Below are 17,359 nucleotides of genomic sequence, written 5' to 3' on the forward strand. Positions count from 1 at the left end.
CAGTACCATCCTTTATGCTTACACAGTGCCTAACACACTGTAGCACTACTGGAAACAAATGATAAGGGATATCTACTGCTGTGTTCCACTTTGGTGCAGCTAGAATAGAAACCGCATGGGCAAAGTTCAAGCTGGTATTGCTTAGGCTGGTTTTAAGGAATGCGATTAATGAAAACAAGGAAGATGGTCTCTCTTAGAGCTTGATAGCACAGCAGGAGAGCAGTTTTCTACCTAAAACATTGTACTATCCAGGACTGAAAAATCTGTAGACCACAAAAAGTCAAGGCAGCACTAAAGATGGGCTCAAGCCACAAAATTCAGATCTGAATTTCAAACACCAAAGATTCAGGGCAGCTCATATGTGGGGCTTTGGTGCAACCCAGTACAAAGAGCCAGCTGTAAAATTCAGCCAGTGGGTTGTATTTCAAACACAGGCAGGGAAGTTTGGATCCTGGATTTTAGTGCAGTCCCATCTTTATGCAGAGCCCTAGAACTATGCCAGGCCCTCGATTTCTCTTTCCGTGTAAAAGGAGTAAGTAACTCTACTTCTAATGACAGGAGTAACGGATTGCTAAATGTATCTGATAAATGAAAAATGAGATCAATATGAGCAGAGCACGTAACAACAGGTGATGGTAACTGGCTGATACACTTCTCTCATTTCAGTAATAGTTTACATTGAGACTGTAATGTACAACCTTAAAAATGCACACAAGGGAAATAATCAGAGGCTGTATTGCTTAAAAAAGAAAAAGGCCAGTTATAACAGGAAACCCCTTGTGACAATTCTTCCAGTCTGGTTCTTAGTCTCCAGTTAAGCTGCTTTTCACTAGCTGGTACCGTGGAGCAGTGAAATGAGGAGAATGTGCAACATACAGCAGGGGTGACTTGAGCACAGGTCCATGGGTTTCACTGCACCCACAGAAATGAGGCCCAGATGAACTGGTGCGCACTGGGGGCACTTCTTCAGGGCCCTCATCTCAGGTTTGGCCCGGCTGCCCCTCCTTGGTAATAGGGGGGCAACTGGGAGAAATTTGAGTTGGGATGGTGTGATCTGGTACACAGGTTCACAGACCCACTTGGATTTTGTGCCTGCCATTGGTAGTGCAGGAAGTAACTCACCCACCCTGGCCAAATCCAGATCTCACTTTGGATGAGGTCCAAGGTGGACTGGGTCAGGGATACGGCTCCCACCAGCAGCGGGCCTGGAGCTCAAGGAGAGGCTGGACCAGCCCCCAGGCTGCATACAGAGCAGAGGTCCTCCAGTCCCCATGGAGAGGAAGTAACTCCCCTAAGCCTGGGCCCTCTTTGACTTCTCCCATTCCTGTAGGGAGAGAAATGACCCCTCCCCCGGCCCTCTTTGACTCCCGATCTCCTCCCATTCCTGCAGGAAGAGCAGCAACCCTAAAAGGCCTGGGCCCACTATGATCCCCATCCTCTCTCCCCGTCAATCCCTGCACCCATTGAATCAGGAGGCAACATCTGTCTCTGACATCCAGTGAACAACCAGATAGTTGGATTAGGAAAGAAGCTGTACAGGTCCTTTACTCTGCCACCAAAATAGCTGAGGTTTATGGGATCTGAAGACTGGATCTGCATCAATAAAAGAACCTTGGGGTTTACAGTAAGCACCTACAAGCTAAGCATAGCAATTGGTAGGGAACAGCACTCTGCACCTCTGCTGCATAGTATTGAACATCCTTAACATTGGCCCAAACTGGTAAATAGTTCAGCACTGGTGAGTGTAAAAAGGCAAATAAAAAAATGTGGTAAGGGTGGCTATAAAACAGGCTAAAATGACTAGATTCTTACACCCAATGCTAGGGACCGAAAGGGACTCCTGACTCTGAACCATCGGTGATAGCAAACAATGACAAATATTTAGCTACGTCCTATAGCAGGTGTTTAATAGCTTTACTTATAGCCGAGTTGTAATATGATCTTCCTGCCCATCTTTCCACTGGTTTATAAGCAAGTCACGGGTCTCTCCCCAGGAGTCAAACACATCCTCGGTGGAGTCTATAAGTTTGGAATTAGAGGAGCAAATATTGGAAGCACAGTGAAGAGAGCTGGTACAAACCATAGGGCATTCCTTGCTCTGTCCTGTAAGTCTCATGTTCCCACTGTAGTCCACCTCATTGAGGTTAATTTCACTTTTGGAACAGTTCTCTTCTCTCTCTTTATCAATCTGAGAATATTTAATGTCTTGCCACATGTAATGTGGCTGAATAACTCCATCTGAAATAGTGTACATAGGCTCTGAATCTGGCTCAGGCACGTGTCCATTCATCTTCGAGAAGAGGAGACCCAGTCTTTTGAAAGACTCTTTCTTGGAGCTCGAAAGCCTCTGAACCCTATTCCCGTTTCGGACGAAAGAGCGCTTATTTATTCCATTGCTTTTTGGTTTCTCTTCCACAATTTCAATCCCAGACATAGTTTTAATCAGAGCTGACACATTGAAATCTTTTTTCTTGTTGTCTATATTGAAAGAAACACTCTTGGCTTTAGCTTTTTCTCCAGCACCATCCTCGTTGGTTTCATCCTTTTGGGAGACCTCTGTGCTGCTAGTAGAGTAACTTCTCCTCTGGGGTTTCCTGTTTCCCAAGAGGTCAAGAACTTCATAGCGAAAGCTAGATATGTCCTGCTTTAATTCCTAAGGCAAGAGGGAAAATGAGTTACACTCAGAAGCTTCATCTGTGACATGAAAGAATGATTGTATTCCCCTGAGAGGAGTGTTCAAAGTTATGCAAATATCTGACACCAAATCGCTATGTACAAGAATACCAGATAAATCTTTCATTATTCAGCGATTGAAGGAACATTTTAGTAATTCCATGCCTAGCGAGAGAGCCTTTCTAGATCTCTCTCTCTAACAGCCATTAGGCCAGCCCTCTTGACACCAAGAAAAAAAGGAATAATTGTTTTTTAAAAACCTAATGAAGATGTTCACCCAAGGGGTGAATGGGGACGGGAGGGGGCTCTGCTGAAATTTACAAGCATTAATGTAACTCTGTCTTAGTTGATGTGCCCCACATTTAACTTGGGTGACAAATGTTTCACTCTTTGGGGCTGACTCCCCCAGAAACTCAAGCATACTAAGAAAAAGACATAGCCCATCTGTCACACACACACTGTGATGTTTCATCTATTAATTGTCATCTAAGTCTGTTTCTTCATGGCTGCCTTTGATTGGTCTGCGATCTTGCATAATCATATTCCTTGCTACTGGTGTTATTGTTCATACACACAATCTTTGGTCTTATCTAGACTAGCATTTAAAAGTGTGATGTTAAATGAAATAAGATCAGTCCGATTAATACCTTCTAAAATCCTAGTCCAGACAAACCTACTGCACTTTAGAACATGCTAAACTGCTAAAGCCTAGAGGGAACCAGAAGGAGGCGCAGACCTTGCCTGCTCACAAGAATGCATATAGACATACATGTCACAGGCATGCTCAGAACAAATAATACTGAATAATCCTTTCATCAGTAGGTCTCAAAGTGCTTTACAAAGGAGGTGGCATCACTGAGGTGGTGTCACTGAGTGTTATGAGAGGCAACTGTATTACAGAATAATGGATTACCTTAAAGTTTTCTTCAGTTAATCCCTCGTTGGTTTTGGAATTTCGTATCATTGCTGCAACATATCTTTTCACTAGATTTCTGATCACTTCCTGAAACATAAAAGAACATGAACGATTCCGCTACCTACTTATTGAGGCCAAACAGGGCAGTCTCATTGTGTTTTCACTATCTGTAACGTCTCTGTCCCACTGTTTGCGGAGTCATAGACCTGCCTTTGGTGTTGAAAAATGGGGCATGTTCTTTCAAACATAATGAAGCATTATAAAGAGTTATAGATCTTGCATCTTGAAAGCTCAGCAGTTAAGCATAAGTCAAAGTCCTGTATTTGCGTTGTGTGTATGTAACAATGCTTGTGTGAGAAGAGATTTCATGCCTCAGCCTTCTTAATTTGACACATGACTTCAAGCCACTTAACCTCTCTGCCTTGCTTTCCCCATTTGTAATATGAGGATAATTACCCACATCGCGGGGATAATATGAGTCTTAATTGGTTAAAGAATGTCAAGTGCTTTTAAAATTACAGTACAAGTCTCATATATATGCCAGGTATTATGGAACTGTTAAGTATGTCACTTGGAGATTTGTTTTTCCCACACTCATGAGTCATGGACATCTCCATACTTAAACAAATACATTTACTGAAGAACAGCCAAAATTTGCTGGATTCATTTAGAGCCACATGAGCCCACATGGATATCAGCTGGGGTCCCATGGAAGTAAATGGGAACCATGGACATCTATCTAAGGGCATAGCCTATCCTGAGGGTGATCAGTCTAACATATGTTAACGGCTCCATCCTGCGAGGTTCCCAGACCTTGAGCACCTATTACTGGTACTGGGATCTGAAGATTCTCCACTTCACAGGATAAGCTCTTAGTGACTCGCCTTAGGTCTCTGACTCCTTCTGTGGTCCTGGGCTATTCAATTCAGACTGAATTTTTGGTGGGAAGAGATCCATTTGTAAGTAAAAGTATGTGCCCATTTGCCCCTGCCTTTGCGTAGGTCATGGCTATCATTACATAAGCAAATTGGTTTTTAGCCACTGTAGATGTGTTCACAAACATAGGTGTGCAATTGAACACACATTTTTCAGCATGCCAGTAGGTCTCTTCTCACTCCAAATGTTGCCCTCAATCTCTCTGTGTCTGTAAGTGGGGAGAGTAAATCTATGATACATGTCCCTCAGGCAGATTGCCAAGCCTTAACTCCAGGGGCATCTTTGAAAATCCTCTTTGTCAACAGCCCGGTGAAGTCAAAAAGCTCTGAGAACTACATTTTCAAGAGTGACTGTGGATGCCTTGACTTTGTGGTGCCCAGCTTAAGACATATAAGAGAGGCCTGAGTTTCAGAAAAGTACCAAGTGCCTGTTCTCTGAAAACTAAGCCCCTTTAAGGTGTCTCAATTTTAGGGTATGGCTACGCTTGCAGCTGTACAGCGCTGGGAGTTACAGCTGTCTTCATACAGCTGTGTAGGGAAAGCGCTGCAGTGTGGCCACATTTGCAGCATTTGTAGAGCTGTTGGGAGTGGCTGAACAGGCATTCTGATACCTCCGAATACCTCTGGAGGCCAATTACAGCGCTTTTGGTGGCCACAATGGCAGAGCAGCGCTGCATTGGCAGAGCAGCGCTGCATCACCAGCGCTGCAATCGTTATACCCCAGGCAGAGCAGGAGTACAGCCAGCGCTGCAGCCAGGGAGATGCAGCGCTGTATGTGCCTTGCAAGTGTGGACGGTGAGTAAGCTGCAGCGCTGTAAACCCACCACCAGCGCTGCAACTCTCCAGTGTAGCCAAGCCCTATGACACCTAAAAATTGAAGCACCCAAAATCATCAGTCACTTGTGAAAATGTAGGCCTGATGTACTATGTAACAACATTCAGAGGATTTATTATTATTATTGTTTTTCCTCCCAGAATAATGCATTCAGTGGGGTTCAAGCAGCTGGTATTGTAAATACGCATTCATCCTGTTATAAGTTGAATCTAATGAATTCTTGAACCCGGGCAGGCTAAGAATAAATAGAAGCTACAAAAGTCTTTGCAGCAGAAGAAAACATTCCTCTCATCTGAGCCTTCCTAAGTCATAAACAGACCCCAATTGCTCCTTATTTGTGATGAATCTCAGAATTCATTGCAAAAATAAGGCTAATCTTTTTGACTTTTTAAAGCAGTAATTTTGATAAGGATTTCCCTTCACTGCATGACCAGGCATGAAATCTTGGCTCCACTGAATTCAATGGGAATTTCACCCAGCGTTTGCACTGTATTTGAAGAGGTGAAAGGCCACATGTGAGTCGCTGACCCGAGCCGCACAGACTGTTTGGAAGAAGCCATGCATATTTTATTCCACAATGAGCCGAAACCTCTTAGAGCTTGTACACGTGTCAAAATACATTACAGCACTTTGCAGCCGGCAAGGTGTCACGAATCAAGCACAAGCAAGAAATAGGCAATAAATGACTTAATGTACTGGAGGCTTTACCTGGTAATGTTGATTCTGAATCAGGTTGTCAGCATGCCGTTCCTGCAATTAAATAGGTAGATGTATATTACATGGGCATCAGTCACTTCTCCATATCTCCCACTGGCTCTACCAAAAGCAAAGGGATACTGGACTCTGTGAGCCTGAATTAATAAATAATACTCTGGGCAAATGAAATACTAAAATATAAGCCTCCTTACTGTGAATGTTTTTAGGTTTTCATGCCTCTTCTGTTCATCCTCAGAGTCCATGTCGGGGCACAGCTGCTTGTGGATCCACTTGCAAAGGTACCAGATTGACTTGGGACTTGGGATAATATTAAATGGAGGGGGCAGAGTGCCACCTTCATCAAAGTAACTCATCCACAGCTTTGTCCGTGCAAACTTCCACTCAATATCCGCGTGGTCCTGGGAAAGATGGACACAAAATGTTACTAGCTGCAGGCAAGCTGCATTAGAGGGCACATTGAGAACCACTGGATATGTATCAGCTTAAAGGTTGAGTCCTGCGAGAAGATATCTGCATTAATTCCCATGTACTGAAGGGGATCTCACATGATGAATGAGAGACAAATTCAATTCCTCTGTAGCCCTTGGCCATGTAAATACAAAATTGGTATGAAATGTAGCACAATACCGAGAAATGCAGCAACACCAACATTTAGTGAAAAGTGTTTCCCATGTCAAAACCTGGGTTCATCATTTAAGATTTGTCCTGCCACTATTAATGGTTTCACTGACACCTAAAGCTGAGCAAGGAAAGCCATTCCTTACGCTGAGGGTATGGCTACACTTGCAGCCATGCAGCGCTGCTGTGGGAGCACCCCTGCGGCAGTGCTTTGAAGTGCGAGTGTGGTCGCAGCGCTGCAGGTACTCCACCTCCCTGTGGGGATTAGCTTACAGCACTGGGAGCTGCGCTCCCAGGGCTGGGGCAGTGTTTACACTGGCACTTTGCAGCACTGTAACTTGCTGCGCTCAGGGAGGTGTTTTTTCATACCCCTGAGCAAGAAAGTTGCAGCGCTGTAAAGCGCCAGTGTAGCCAAGGCCCCAGCTAGCACCAGTGAAGTCATCCACTATGAGAGGAGAAAAAAAAGAACTTTTCAACTCTTATTTTCAAATATCATTGTTTTTCCTTTCCTAGTCAGCAGGTGTATTCAGACACTTCTCTGGGAAAGGATCTTAAACAGTTGTGTTTTGCTTTTAAAGCTACTCTTATTTTAGCTCTTATACATTTTAGATACAATAAAAACAATCTTGATAAAAAGGATACATTTTATTGTGCACTAGAATTGAAACCTGGAGTCTGCATCATACTGATGCAAGGTTAAAAACACAATTAGATGCATTTTGCCTATTTTTCCATTTTCATCATCGTTGGAATAGTTCACATGTCTGGTGCATTACATCCAAAGACCTCAAAGCGCTCCACAAAGATGGGTAAGGTATTAGACCCTTCTTCCTGCTGCACAGAGAGGTGACCTGACTGGCCTAAGGTCACAATCAAGAATGAGGGCCCTACTTTGCTGGGTACTGTATTAACACGTAACACAAAGATGATGCCTGAGCCAAAGAGCTTAAAATATAAATCTGTGAAATGTCTATCCATAAAAGGCGTTTGGAAGCATTGTTTCCTTTCTATGGTAACAAATCTCACATTAACTGGAGAGGGACACATCTGATTTGAGCCAGGATTTATAGACACCCTCCAGCTTTTCAAACTGGATCATGTGCTATGTCTTTTGTACTTTAATTTAAAAAGTGTCACTGTTTCATATGCTATGTAGAAATCATACCTTTGGGCACAAAAGAAGATTGCTTGAGTCCTTCGATCAGAACAGTACTCTACACAGCTTACAATGTGACTCTGAATTGCAATGATGAGGCTGTACGTTTTGTATTGTTACCCACACAGGGTAAAGCACTGGGCTGAGAGTTGTGACGCTGAAGCTGTTTGGCTGTTTAGCATTTATGTTAACACTACCTGACGTCAGATGACAATATGGCCTGATTCACACTGCGCTGGGAGGGGGCAGCCATGGAATTTTCTGCTTGTGCAGCCAATTCCATGAAGGGTGGCATCTGCAAACCCATTGGACTGGGATGCTGGTCCCCAGAGCCGAACACTGGAGGAAAAGTGTAGGGTGAGGTGATGTGATTGGTTGCATGTGAGCATGTTTGTACTAAGCATTCACCAACTACAGCACAGCACTGATGCTGGCTAAGGTTCCCCTACACCATGAAAATGGGCACACTGGGTTCTTGGCTACATGGCATTGCCCTGACTTGATTAAAATACAACCAGGTCTTGCCAGTTGAGATGGAACAGAACCATGTTTTGATCATGCACCCACAGCATGCTACAGCTCTGGATTTCAATAGGGCTGCAGCATAAGTCAGGAACACGTTCAGTTCAGCCCACACAGGAAGCATGTCAGATCAGCACCACACTATAGCAGGGGCATTGAGACCATTGACCCAAACTGCAAACCCCATATATGATGGAAACCACTTCAAGCCGCAGCACCCCTATTTCCAGCACCTATGCACTGCAGCCAGGTTTTCCGCACTGGTAGCTTTCTAAACATAGGTGGGATCATAGAGGCAGTTCGCCTTGCCTTGTCTTTTGGCCTATGTTACATTTTGGCCAGATCCTCTGGATGGGCATAACAATAAGTAGCACCAAAAGGCATTAAAAGAAACAGCATCTTAACTTAACACACAAGCTGGAGCCGAAATATATGCAGCCGCATGAAAGCTTTATAGGCAGCCTTCTTCCAGGGAACCTACTGGAGCTGTGCAGGAGGGTGGCCAGAAAGTAACGAGACCCACATAACCCTGGCTACTATAATAGCCAACCAAGATTTCTCTTCCTTATTGTGCAGAAGAAATGTACTACCCGGAGTACAGAGAGGCTAGGAACAGCAGCCTGAGCAATGCTAATACTTTTGAATTGCCTTTGTTTACTGTAGAAATGAACTTTGCACTGTATGATAATGAATTTTAAATGCAAGATAAACTTTTGGAAAGGAAAGGTGGGAGAGAATCTTTTTCCTGGCACACATCTCTGTGTGCGTACTTGCACAGACGTTCAGAGTATCACAGATACACTTCCTGCAATTTGCAACATTTTGTTATATGGTTGCAAAACCTTCATGCTGATACCTAATTCCCCCAGCAAAACTCAGCGCAAGGCCGAACATACTAAACACTTACATGTCGAAAATCAGCCCAAGTGGTCTTTTATTAGCCTTTTTTATCCATGTGGCTGATCCCAGGTATCTTAGTAAATATAGCAATGCAGTAAGGTCCTACAGGATAAAATGCTAGCAAGTCTTTATTTATTGTTGGACAACTGCTTTGCCTAGTGTTATATTTCAGTCCAGGCACTGAAGTGTTAGTTATTTCACAGAGCAGGCACATGGACAGAGCTGAAGTCCATGAAAGTTGCTCTTTTCCTGTGGACTAGAAAAGACCAAAGTTGATATGTTGTTGCAACTACTATTCTAATTTTCTTCTATGTGTTTCTAGCTCAGAGGCACGGATGGGAAAAAGAGACTAGCTTCAGAGATACTAGAGAGAAGGCTGTCAGAAACTGCTGATCAGCTTGTGCCCTGTAACAGGAGATTTGATAGCCCTTGTATAGGTTATCCTAGTTTGTGTCATTGCAATTTCTATTCTTATTCATGTGTCTAATTTTCTTTAATGTCACTACGTTATTTGTTTCAATAATGTTCTACAGTTGCAAGTTGCACAGGTTAGTCATATGTTGTACAGAGAAGTATTTCTTGATTCACAAACCCAAGTCTCTTTTGCGACAGCTTCTGATTCTCCCCTTGTGTTACTTTCTTGCTCCCTGGGAGTCACTCTAATCTTCTGGCCACTGATTCATCAGAATTCAAAATAAACACAAGCATGGCTAGAAGATGGGATCATTCTGCATTTTTTGTCCATTTTTAATGATCTTCTGTATATTTTGAGTATGACCTTTGAATCTGTATGTAGCTTAGTGTTTAAACCTCATCCAGGGCAGAGAGCACTCTCTCTCTCTCTCTCTCACACACACACACATACATGCACTCAAGATCACAATTGCCTACTGTGGCTTGCAGGATCTGATAGGGTAGCAGGGCTTGGCCAGCTGTGGTGAATTGATGGTACCTAATTTCGTGCAACATGTTATAAGAAGGCTGAATGCTTGCTGGAGGACCTAGCTGGTAGTGGGAGATAAGTGGCAGTTGCAGGGAAGAGTTAGTAGGAAGGAGGAAAACAGCTAGTTTTTTGTTGTTTTGTTGGGGTTGGGGGTGTTTAACCAAACTGACATTTTGTCTGAATTAAGCCTTTTTGATTTCTCCATTTCAGACCAGAATAGGGCCTGGTGTGTGTGTGTGGATGTATGTGTGCAGGGTGTGGTGTGGGTGTAAAGTTTTGGGGTAATTTTGCATGACCCCTATAAAACTAAATGTGCCCATCTTTTGGGCTTGGAGAACCCTGGTCCCAAATCTATTTGAGCTTCACTTGATTTGTCACACACACACAACTCTAGTATGATTTCTTTTAAAAAGGCAAACAACTTGCTAAAATCTGACCCAGATTACCCAATCTTGTCCTCATTTGCTGCTGTGAATTCCCTGGAGATTCCAAATCAAGCTTGTTTCAGTTATTTGCACAGCTGTTTTGAGAACCTGAATGATTACGGCAAAGCTATTTTGCTGGTAGTTTTACACTGGGAATGTGCAATGGAAAGGCTATTTAGTTTTACTGAGAACATTTCTGTGTCAGGCAACTGCCCTTTCCTCATTCGAATCCCTCTTTAGAACACAGGTCAGAGGCAAAGTTGTTCAGTGATCATTCACCACAACCAAAGTACTTCTTGAAAAAACCATCTGTCCTGCTTTGAGTTTTGTGCTTCACCGATCACTCAGTGCATTATAGGCCAAACTCATTTCTGCAGTGCACTGAAGTTAGTGCAGCTACCCCGGGGATGAATATGGCCCTATGTATTTGACTTTGTGGTCAGCTCAATTTTGAGTGCAAGTTCCTCAGGGAAGAAACCGTAGCTTTCTCTGTGTTGTACAGGGCTCAGACCACAACTGACATTTAATAAGTAACAAAAACCCCTAAGAAGGCAAGCTGATAGCATTTCTTTGAGATGTGTGTTTATGTGAGGGAGAAGGGTGCTGCAGTTTCACAGATGAATATTAAAAGAGCAGCTTGATTAAAATGTCATTCTCGGTAGCATCAGTCATATTCCAAGCATCTCAACATACCATCCAGAGCAATTCACTTAATGCAACCTGGAGTGACTGTAGAGAACAGGAGTATTCTGTACTTAGCACTGACAGCTCAGCTAGGCTTTGGCATTGCCACCACTTCTACTGAGAGAGAGGGGGGAGGTTGGCCAAGATACGAAGCTTATCCCCTAACCTTTCACCACAGCCGGGCAGAGCAGAGAACTGACCATGGTGGGCCCCATTCAGCAGGTATAACTCCATTGGAGGTGCTGCACCTCCCCCACCTTGTATTGCAATGTTAGCCGGGCTAGAAGCTCAGGTCTTGCTGGGACCCATGCTACTCTCACCCCCATGCTACTCACTGAGCTGGGCAGACTCTGATTCCCAGCTCATTTGTCATTTTTAGATGATTTTTTTCCCCATCCACTAGTTCTAATGTGCTCTGCAACGTGCCCTTGTTGCCATAGCAATTCTGTATTCATATGATGATTAGATTTCACTGCCCTTTCTGTAGGTTCCTGCGGGCCATGTCCGTGCCACTTATCCCGTCCTCCAGGTCATCACTCGCTGTTGTAGCCTTAGCACATTTTAGCTCTTCTGGCTGAGTCAAAACCGCTTAGCCCAGTCAGCCCCCAAAAACAGGGGCACGGCATTTTCTTCCAAAGAAATGTTCTCAGGATCCACTGCAATGAGGCTACACGGTAGTGTCTGCACAATCCTTTGGCAAGTCCCTGCCAGTTAAAAAGATAATTAATCTTGCCTAGAGATCCCCAGGTGGAATTGCCGCGGCCATCTTAGTTTGGTGGCCACACAGATTTTCTAATTCAATAGCCGTGCTGTATTTGCAGATGTGCCAGCTCTGAAATAATTACCTACTACACTAATTATCCAGCATAAGTCAAGCACTAATCTCAAGCTTTATCACTGGGTAGAAAACCTGTTATTTACATTTTTTAAAATGTTTTATAAAGATTCCCATTATCATCTCCCCCCCAGCCACATGATTTGAATCATGCTTTGCCAAATAATGGGCCTGATCCTCAGCTGGTATAAATTTAGCATAGATCCATCACTGGAAGTCCGTCTTATCTAGCTATCTTAAGTGGCCCCATTAACATGCTATCTGTGCACCTCACAATCTTTAAGGTATTGATCGTGACAACTCTTCTGATAGGTAGGAAAGTGCTTTTATTTCCATTTTACAGATGAGGCCTGGATCCACAAAGGCATCTAACCCCCAGACTTGGTTACCTCAGTCCCAGTTTTGGCTCCACTGCAATCCACTAAACTCCCACTAAATCCTATAGGCGCTTACTCACTTGGTGCCTATGTTTTCAAGGCAGAAGTCCCCTAGGTACCTATGTTTCTGCCTCTGGGCTTGTGGACAGCTGCCTCCCTCTAGGCGTCTGGACACCTAAGACAATCTCTCACCTAAGCCCGAGGCGGTGGGTTCCCATTTGTGGATCACTAAGCAGAGATAGGCACCGAAGTCCAGGCCAGAGGGAGGAACCTATCTCTGACATACACTCCCTGTCATTGGCAGCTCCCATTGGCTTGTTTAGGTGGCTCCCCGCCTGGCACACTGGCTAACATACCTATCACTGTGTAACGAGACTAGACGCGTAACTCGGGCTTTGTCGATCTCAGCGGTGTTCCGGTGAGTTACTAGGTGCTGCAATATGCAGCGCTGCAAGACCTAGGCCTCTTTGTGGAACTGGGCCAGAGAAACCAAGTGACTTGTGCAGGTTTGCCCCAGTTTCCTGAGTCCCAGGCTAGTGGCCTAATCAAAGCACCACCTTCCCTCTCAAGTCAATAGAGTCTTCCAGATTTACACCCACCGAAGATCTTGTATCTTAGTACATGAATGGGCTGCTTGTAGGCTACGTCAGCACATTGTGTCATGCCATTTCATTGGGCAAGATTAAACTAATGAGCCCTTGGCAGCATATCAATACAACTCATCAGTTACAGTATCATCCAAAGAGAATACACTCAGCACATGGACCGTCAAGCACTCCGACATCTTCAAATTTCATTTTACTGTACATGCAATAATGAATCCCCACTAACTTCATCCTCTCCTGCTAGGCTGAGGTGCACAAGTGTCTTTGATCCCATTTTTATGACAAGGGGAAGAAATGTGTTCCAAGAACACCCACCTTTCTGCAGAAAAGGGGAGAGATCGTTATCAATCTAGCCTGTTCCTGTTCGGCCCCAAAAAGCCTCTGTGCCCTGCTCCCATATGTTGTTACATGGCAGCAGCTAGTGGGCTAAGTTGGAATCAGGCTGCCTGGCAGGGACAGTTTTCTGCTTGTGACAACACCCTTTGCTTGAGTATGTCACAGGGAAGGTGCAAGGTGGCTCCCTCTTCCCACAAGGGCCACTAGCAAATACAATTCCTGCACCCAGAGTGTAGGGGAACTGGTCTCTGCTTGTGCCCCAAGAAGCACCAGACTCCTCAACAGGTCACTGAGATGGTGTGGTATCACATAACCACCCACACAGGCCTGAGTCTACTACACCCAATCCAGGCCTCAGTTTGGGGGACAGAACTAGCAGTCCTCGTGTGTTAAGCTGCCTGGGCATAAAATACAATGGAAGCCATCTTCAATATAAGTCCTACATTGGAAGGTACCTAAAATTCTGCCAAGGCTTTAGCATGAGTCTAATTGCAGCTTATTATTAACTACAGGTCTGCCTCAGTCACACGTCACTCCCTGGAAAGGCAATTGTTACTATGAACATGTCCATCAATTATAAATATTTATTGCAAGTGCCTTTGGGGATTACAGTGCCATGCACATACTCAGTGCCCAGTAAATAAGAAGAAGAACTAATTATCTTTGTTTCATTGATCAGTCTTTCCTAGAAATGGATGCGTCCATTTGGCAAGTCGGCTGATATTGCCAACTGAAGGGAAGCGTTCAGTGTATGTTTGGAAAATGCACACTCCAGCATCTCTGCTATTTACATCTGCCATGGATAGGATACATTTGGTAATTAAAATCTTTATTCTAGCTTACACTGCAGTACATTCCACAAGGTATTTGGGTTATACACACTAATTACCTCTCATCTCCCAGTAGCATATCTAATGGAAACAATGACAGCTAATGAGGAGGCCTGGGACTATAATATTTGGGGAAAATATAGAACCGCATTCCATGCTGTCCTTCATGCTGTTTGATTATTTTGGGCTGACAAGAGAGATGCATGTGGCACCGCTCTTTTCTTTTCCTCACTAACATGCCAAGTTCAGTTTTGATTTGAATATCCCACATAAATCAGAGCAGTATAAAGGTGATCAAGCCAAACAGCCCCTGAAAAACACCAGCAGGAAGAAATGATGGGAACGATATCAACAAAGGCTTTGTTAATCCTGCTTCCCATTGTTTCTCCTATAGCGCAGTCTGAAAAGAGCCTTTTCTGCATACCAGCTAGGCTGATAGCATTACCAACACAAATACATGTTACCTCACTACCTGCTGCTGTGTCAGACTGAGTCATCCACACCAATCAGCAGCAAACAATTGAAGAGCTATGGCGATGCATCTAAACGACACTAGCGCTGCTGAATGTATTACGTGCATGGTAAAAATGAATCTGCGATGCTTCAGTTCTCCGCGTGCCCCCCTCATACATAAAACCTTGCCTGTGCTTCATGTCCATAGTATGTTGGATTTGGAATGGGGAAGAAAGCTGATGCATTTTGCTCTTGAGCAGTGAGGACCCAGAAGCAAGGGAGAGATAGAAAGCCCGTTTTTCCAATCTGGATTAAAATATGGATTTCAAACACACCAAAATGTGTGGTGTTTGCATCCTAGGATCCAATTATGGCCTATTGTAAAGGCATAAGACATTTTCAAAATTGGGATTCCGGTTTCCAGCACTCCCAAGATTCAAGGGTATTTTGGGTCTCCGGCTTTAGTTCAGCTTGTTCTAAAGGTAGTGGCCGTTTGCAATGTTTAGATCTGGATTCTGAATAACCCCAAAGTACATTTGAGTCTTTTTGCCATCACCTTCTACAGTCGGTAAATGTTTACTAGTAGATTTTGCACTTAATTGACCAGAAAAGTAGCGATACAGTAACCTGCTTGTAAGCCTAACCCTGGGAGCTGTTTTCTCAAGTTGCTGGGATTTTCTTGACTCAAAGCGAGGAGATTTGGTATGAGATTTGTTACTCATCCATCTACCTCTTCCTGCTCCTCTCCCAGTCCTCCACTGCACTCATATTCCCTTTTCGGTTTTTGATGACTTCATCTCCTCCCATATACTCCTATCCGCTCCTGGCATTCCCATCCCAAATAATAAATAAACAAGCAAAATACATAATTAGCAAGAAGCCTGAGTCATTAACCAAAACAAACACATAGTGTTATTGCGGTAACCCCTGTGCTAAGATTCCCCTTCTCTCCAATTGTCTGTCTTCGCTTGCTACAATTTGCTTATATTTAAAGGTGGTAAGGTCACTGGGGCAGGACTATGTCGCTGGTATATTTTGTAAAATGCCTAGCACCAATGGGAGCTCAGTGCCTGCTTACTGAGGTTCTTACGCATGGATTTAGGTGCCTAACTGTAAACTCCCATGTTTGAAAAATGTTAGCCTAAATGCCTGGATCATTTAATAATACTTCCTTAAGCCAAAGGAAAGGAGATTATTATAAATTAATAACTGATCCAATATGTTTTTTTGCTGACCTTTGAGCTGCAGATGTGGCATCGAGCCGCGAGAGTGGGAAAGCCTTTATTTTTCTACAAACTCTGATACTCTGAGGCTATAATGAAGGGGCTGACAGGGCCTTAACTATAGTGTAGCAAGAACTTCATGCTGTAATCACATGAATCCAGACCGATATTTACACCAAAGAATTCTGTTTCATTAGACAGTCTCCAGCTTGTTTCATCCAGTGGGAGCTATCCTGTTTACCTTATTAACACTGATTTAGTGTAGACTGCAGTTTGTTGAAAAATGAGTCCCTAGAGATTTGGAATCCTTTAAAAAAAAGCCATGTTTCCGAGGGCTGTAATGCATCTGTTCGTATTGTCTCATCATCAGCTGGGAATTCCCCCACCCCATTAAATTCCATTTGACCCCTTTTCCCCAGATAAAGCTCCTTTTAATATATATTTTAGGAATATGTTGGAGGGAAAAGAAAGAAAAAAGACAGTCAGAGAAGCAGAGAGAATACTTTTCCTCTACCTTTTGATTGTGTTGTTGTCACTCTTTTAACTAAAGGCTCTTTAACACAGCAGCCCGAGATAATGTTAATTCAGCTTGTCAGGTCTGAATAAAGAACAGGAGATTGCAGCAAGTTGCAACCTCTGTGGTTCCATCTGGATATTTTGACTTCCATCATGTAGCTATAAGGAAACCTTGCTGTGCTGTAGTGGGCACAGAGCCACAGACTTGTCATATGGGGCTCTGGCAGGCTGAATGCAACAGGGAAAAGAGAACCCATCAATATTGGACTTGTGAATGTCTCTTTATCAACAAAGCAAACTGGGAGTCATGGGTAGGTTTTGAGCTCATCCTGATCCTTGGCTTGCCATTTAACACTTTTCTTCCTCTCAAGAAGACATGAGCTGGGTGGCTAGAATGCTACAAGGGGATTGGCTTTGAGATAAAAAGCAACTGGAAGGATTTAACTGCCTGATCCTGCTGAGCCCTCTCAAGGGTATAAGGGTTTACAGGGTTGGGCCCTAGGACGGAAGCGTTCTATTTGCTTATTCTTGCAACAAAAGAAGAATGCAGCCTCTGAAGTCAGAGCACACAAACTAGATCCATCTGGAGGCCCGGCAACAGCAGATGAATATTAACAGCGTGATTCAAGTCCGCAGGTGATATGTAATTAGGCCAAAGCCAGTGAAAACACAAACAGTTCTACATCTTCAAACGACTATTTTAGCTTGCTAGAAAATGAACAGTTAAACTCCCCTGCACTGCACAGATAGGCTCGGAGTCTGATTTTACACACGTCCTCCAGTCGCTGCATTGTGGAAGCACCACACACTTTTGCTGCGCCAGCCCTCCCTTCAGTTCCACATGAAGCCTTACAAGGTGT

The 17,359-nt window shown here is 43.8% G+C and overlaps 1 protein-coding gene across 3 annotated transcripts in view; it reads right to left on the reverse strand.

Annotated features, from left to right (window-relative positions):
• Positions 1-1,453: 1,453 nt before the first annotated feature.
• Positions 1,454-17,359, reverse strand: part of TRPC5 (transient receptor potential cation channel subfamily C member 5) — a 143,149-nt gene continuing 127,243 nt past the window's right edge. For all 3 annotated transcript variants that reach the window (XM_050966215.1, XM_050966214.1, XM_050966213.1), the window contains exons 8-11: positions 6,268-6,474; positions 6,068-6,109; positions 3,587-3,676; positions 1,454-2,653 (exon numbers count right to left, since the gene is read on the reverse strand). In XM_050966215.1, coding sequence (XP_050822172.1) covers positions 1,919-2,653; positions 3,587-3,676; positions 6,068-6,109; positions 6,268-6,474 — 1,074 coding nt within the window. In that variant the 3' untranslated portion in view covers positions 1,454-1,918. The remainder of the gene's footprint in view (positions 2,654-3,586; positions 3,677-6,067; positions 6,110-6,267; positions 6,475-17,359) is intronic.

The sequence above is a fragment of the Gopherus flavomarginatus genome, chromosome 8 (assembly GCF_025201925.1).
Source record: "Gopherus flavomarginatus isolate rGopFla2 chromosome 8, rGopFla2.mat.asm, whole genome shotgun sequence".
Lineage (NCBI taxonomy): Eukaryota > Metazoa > Chordata > Testudines > Testudinidae > Gopherus > Gopherus flavomarginatus.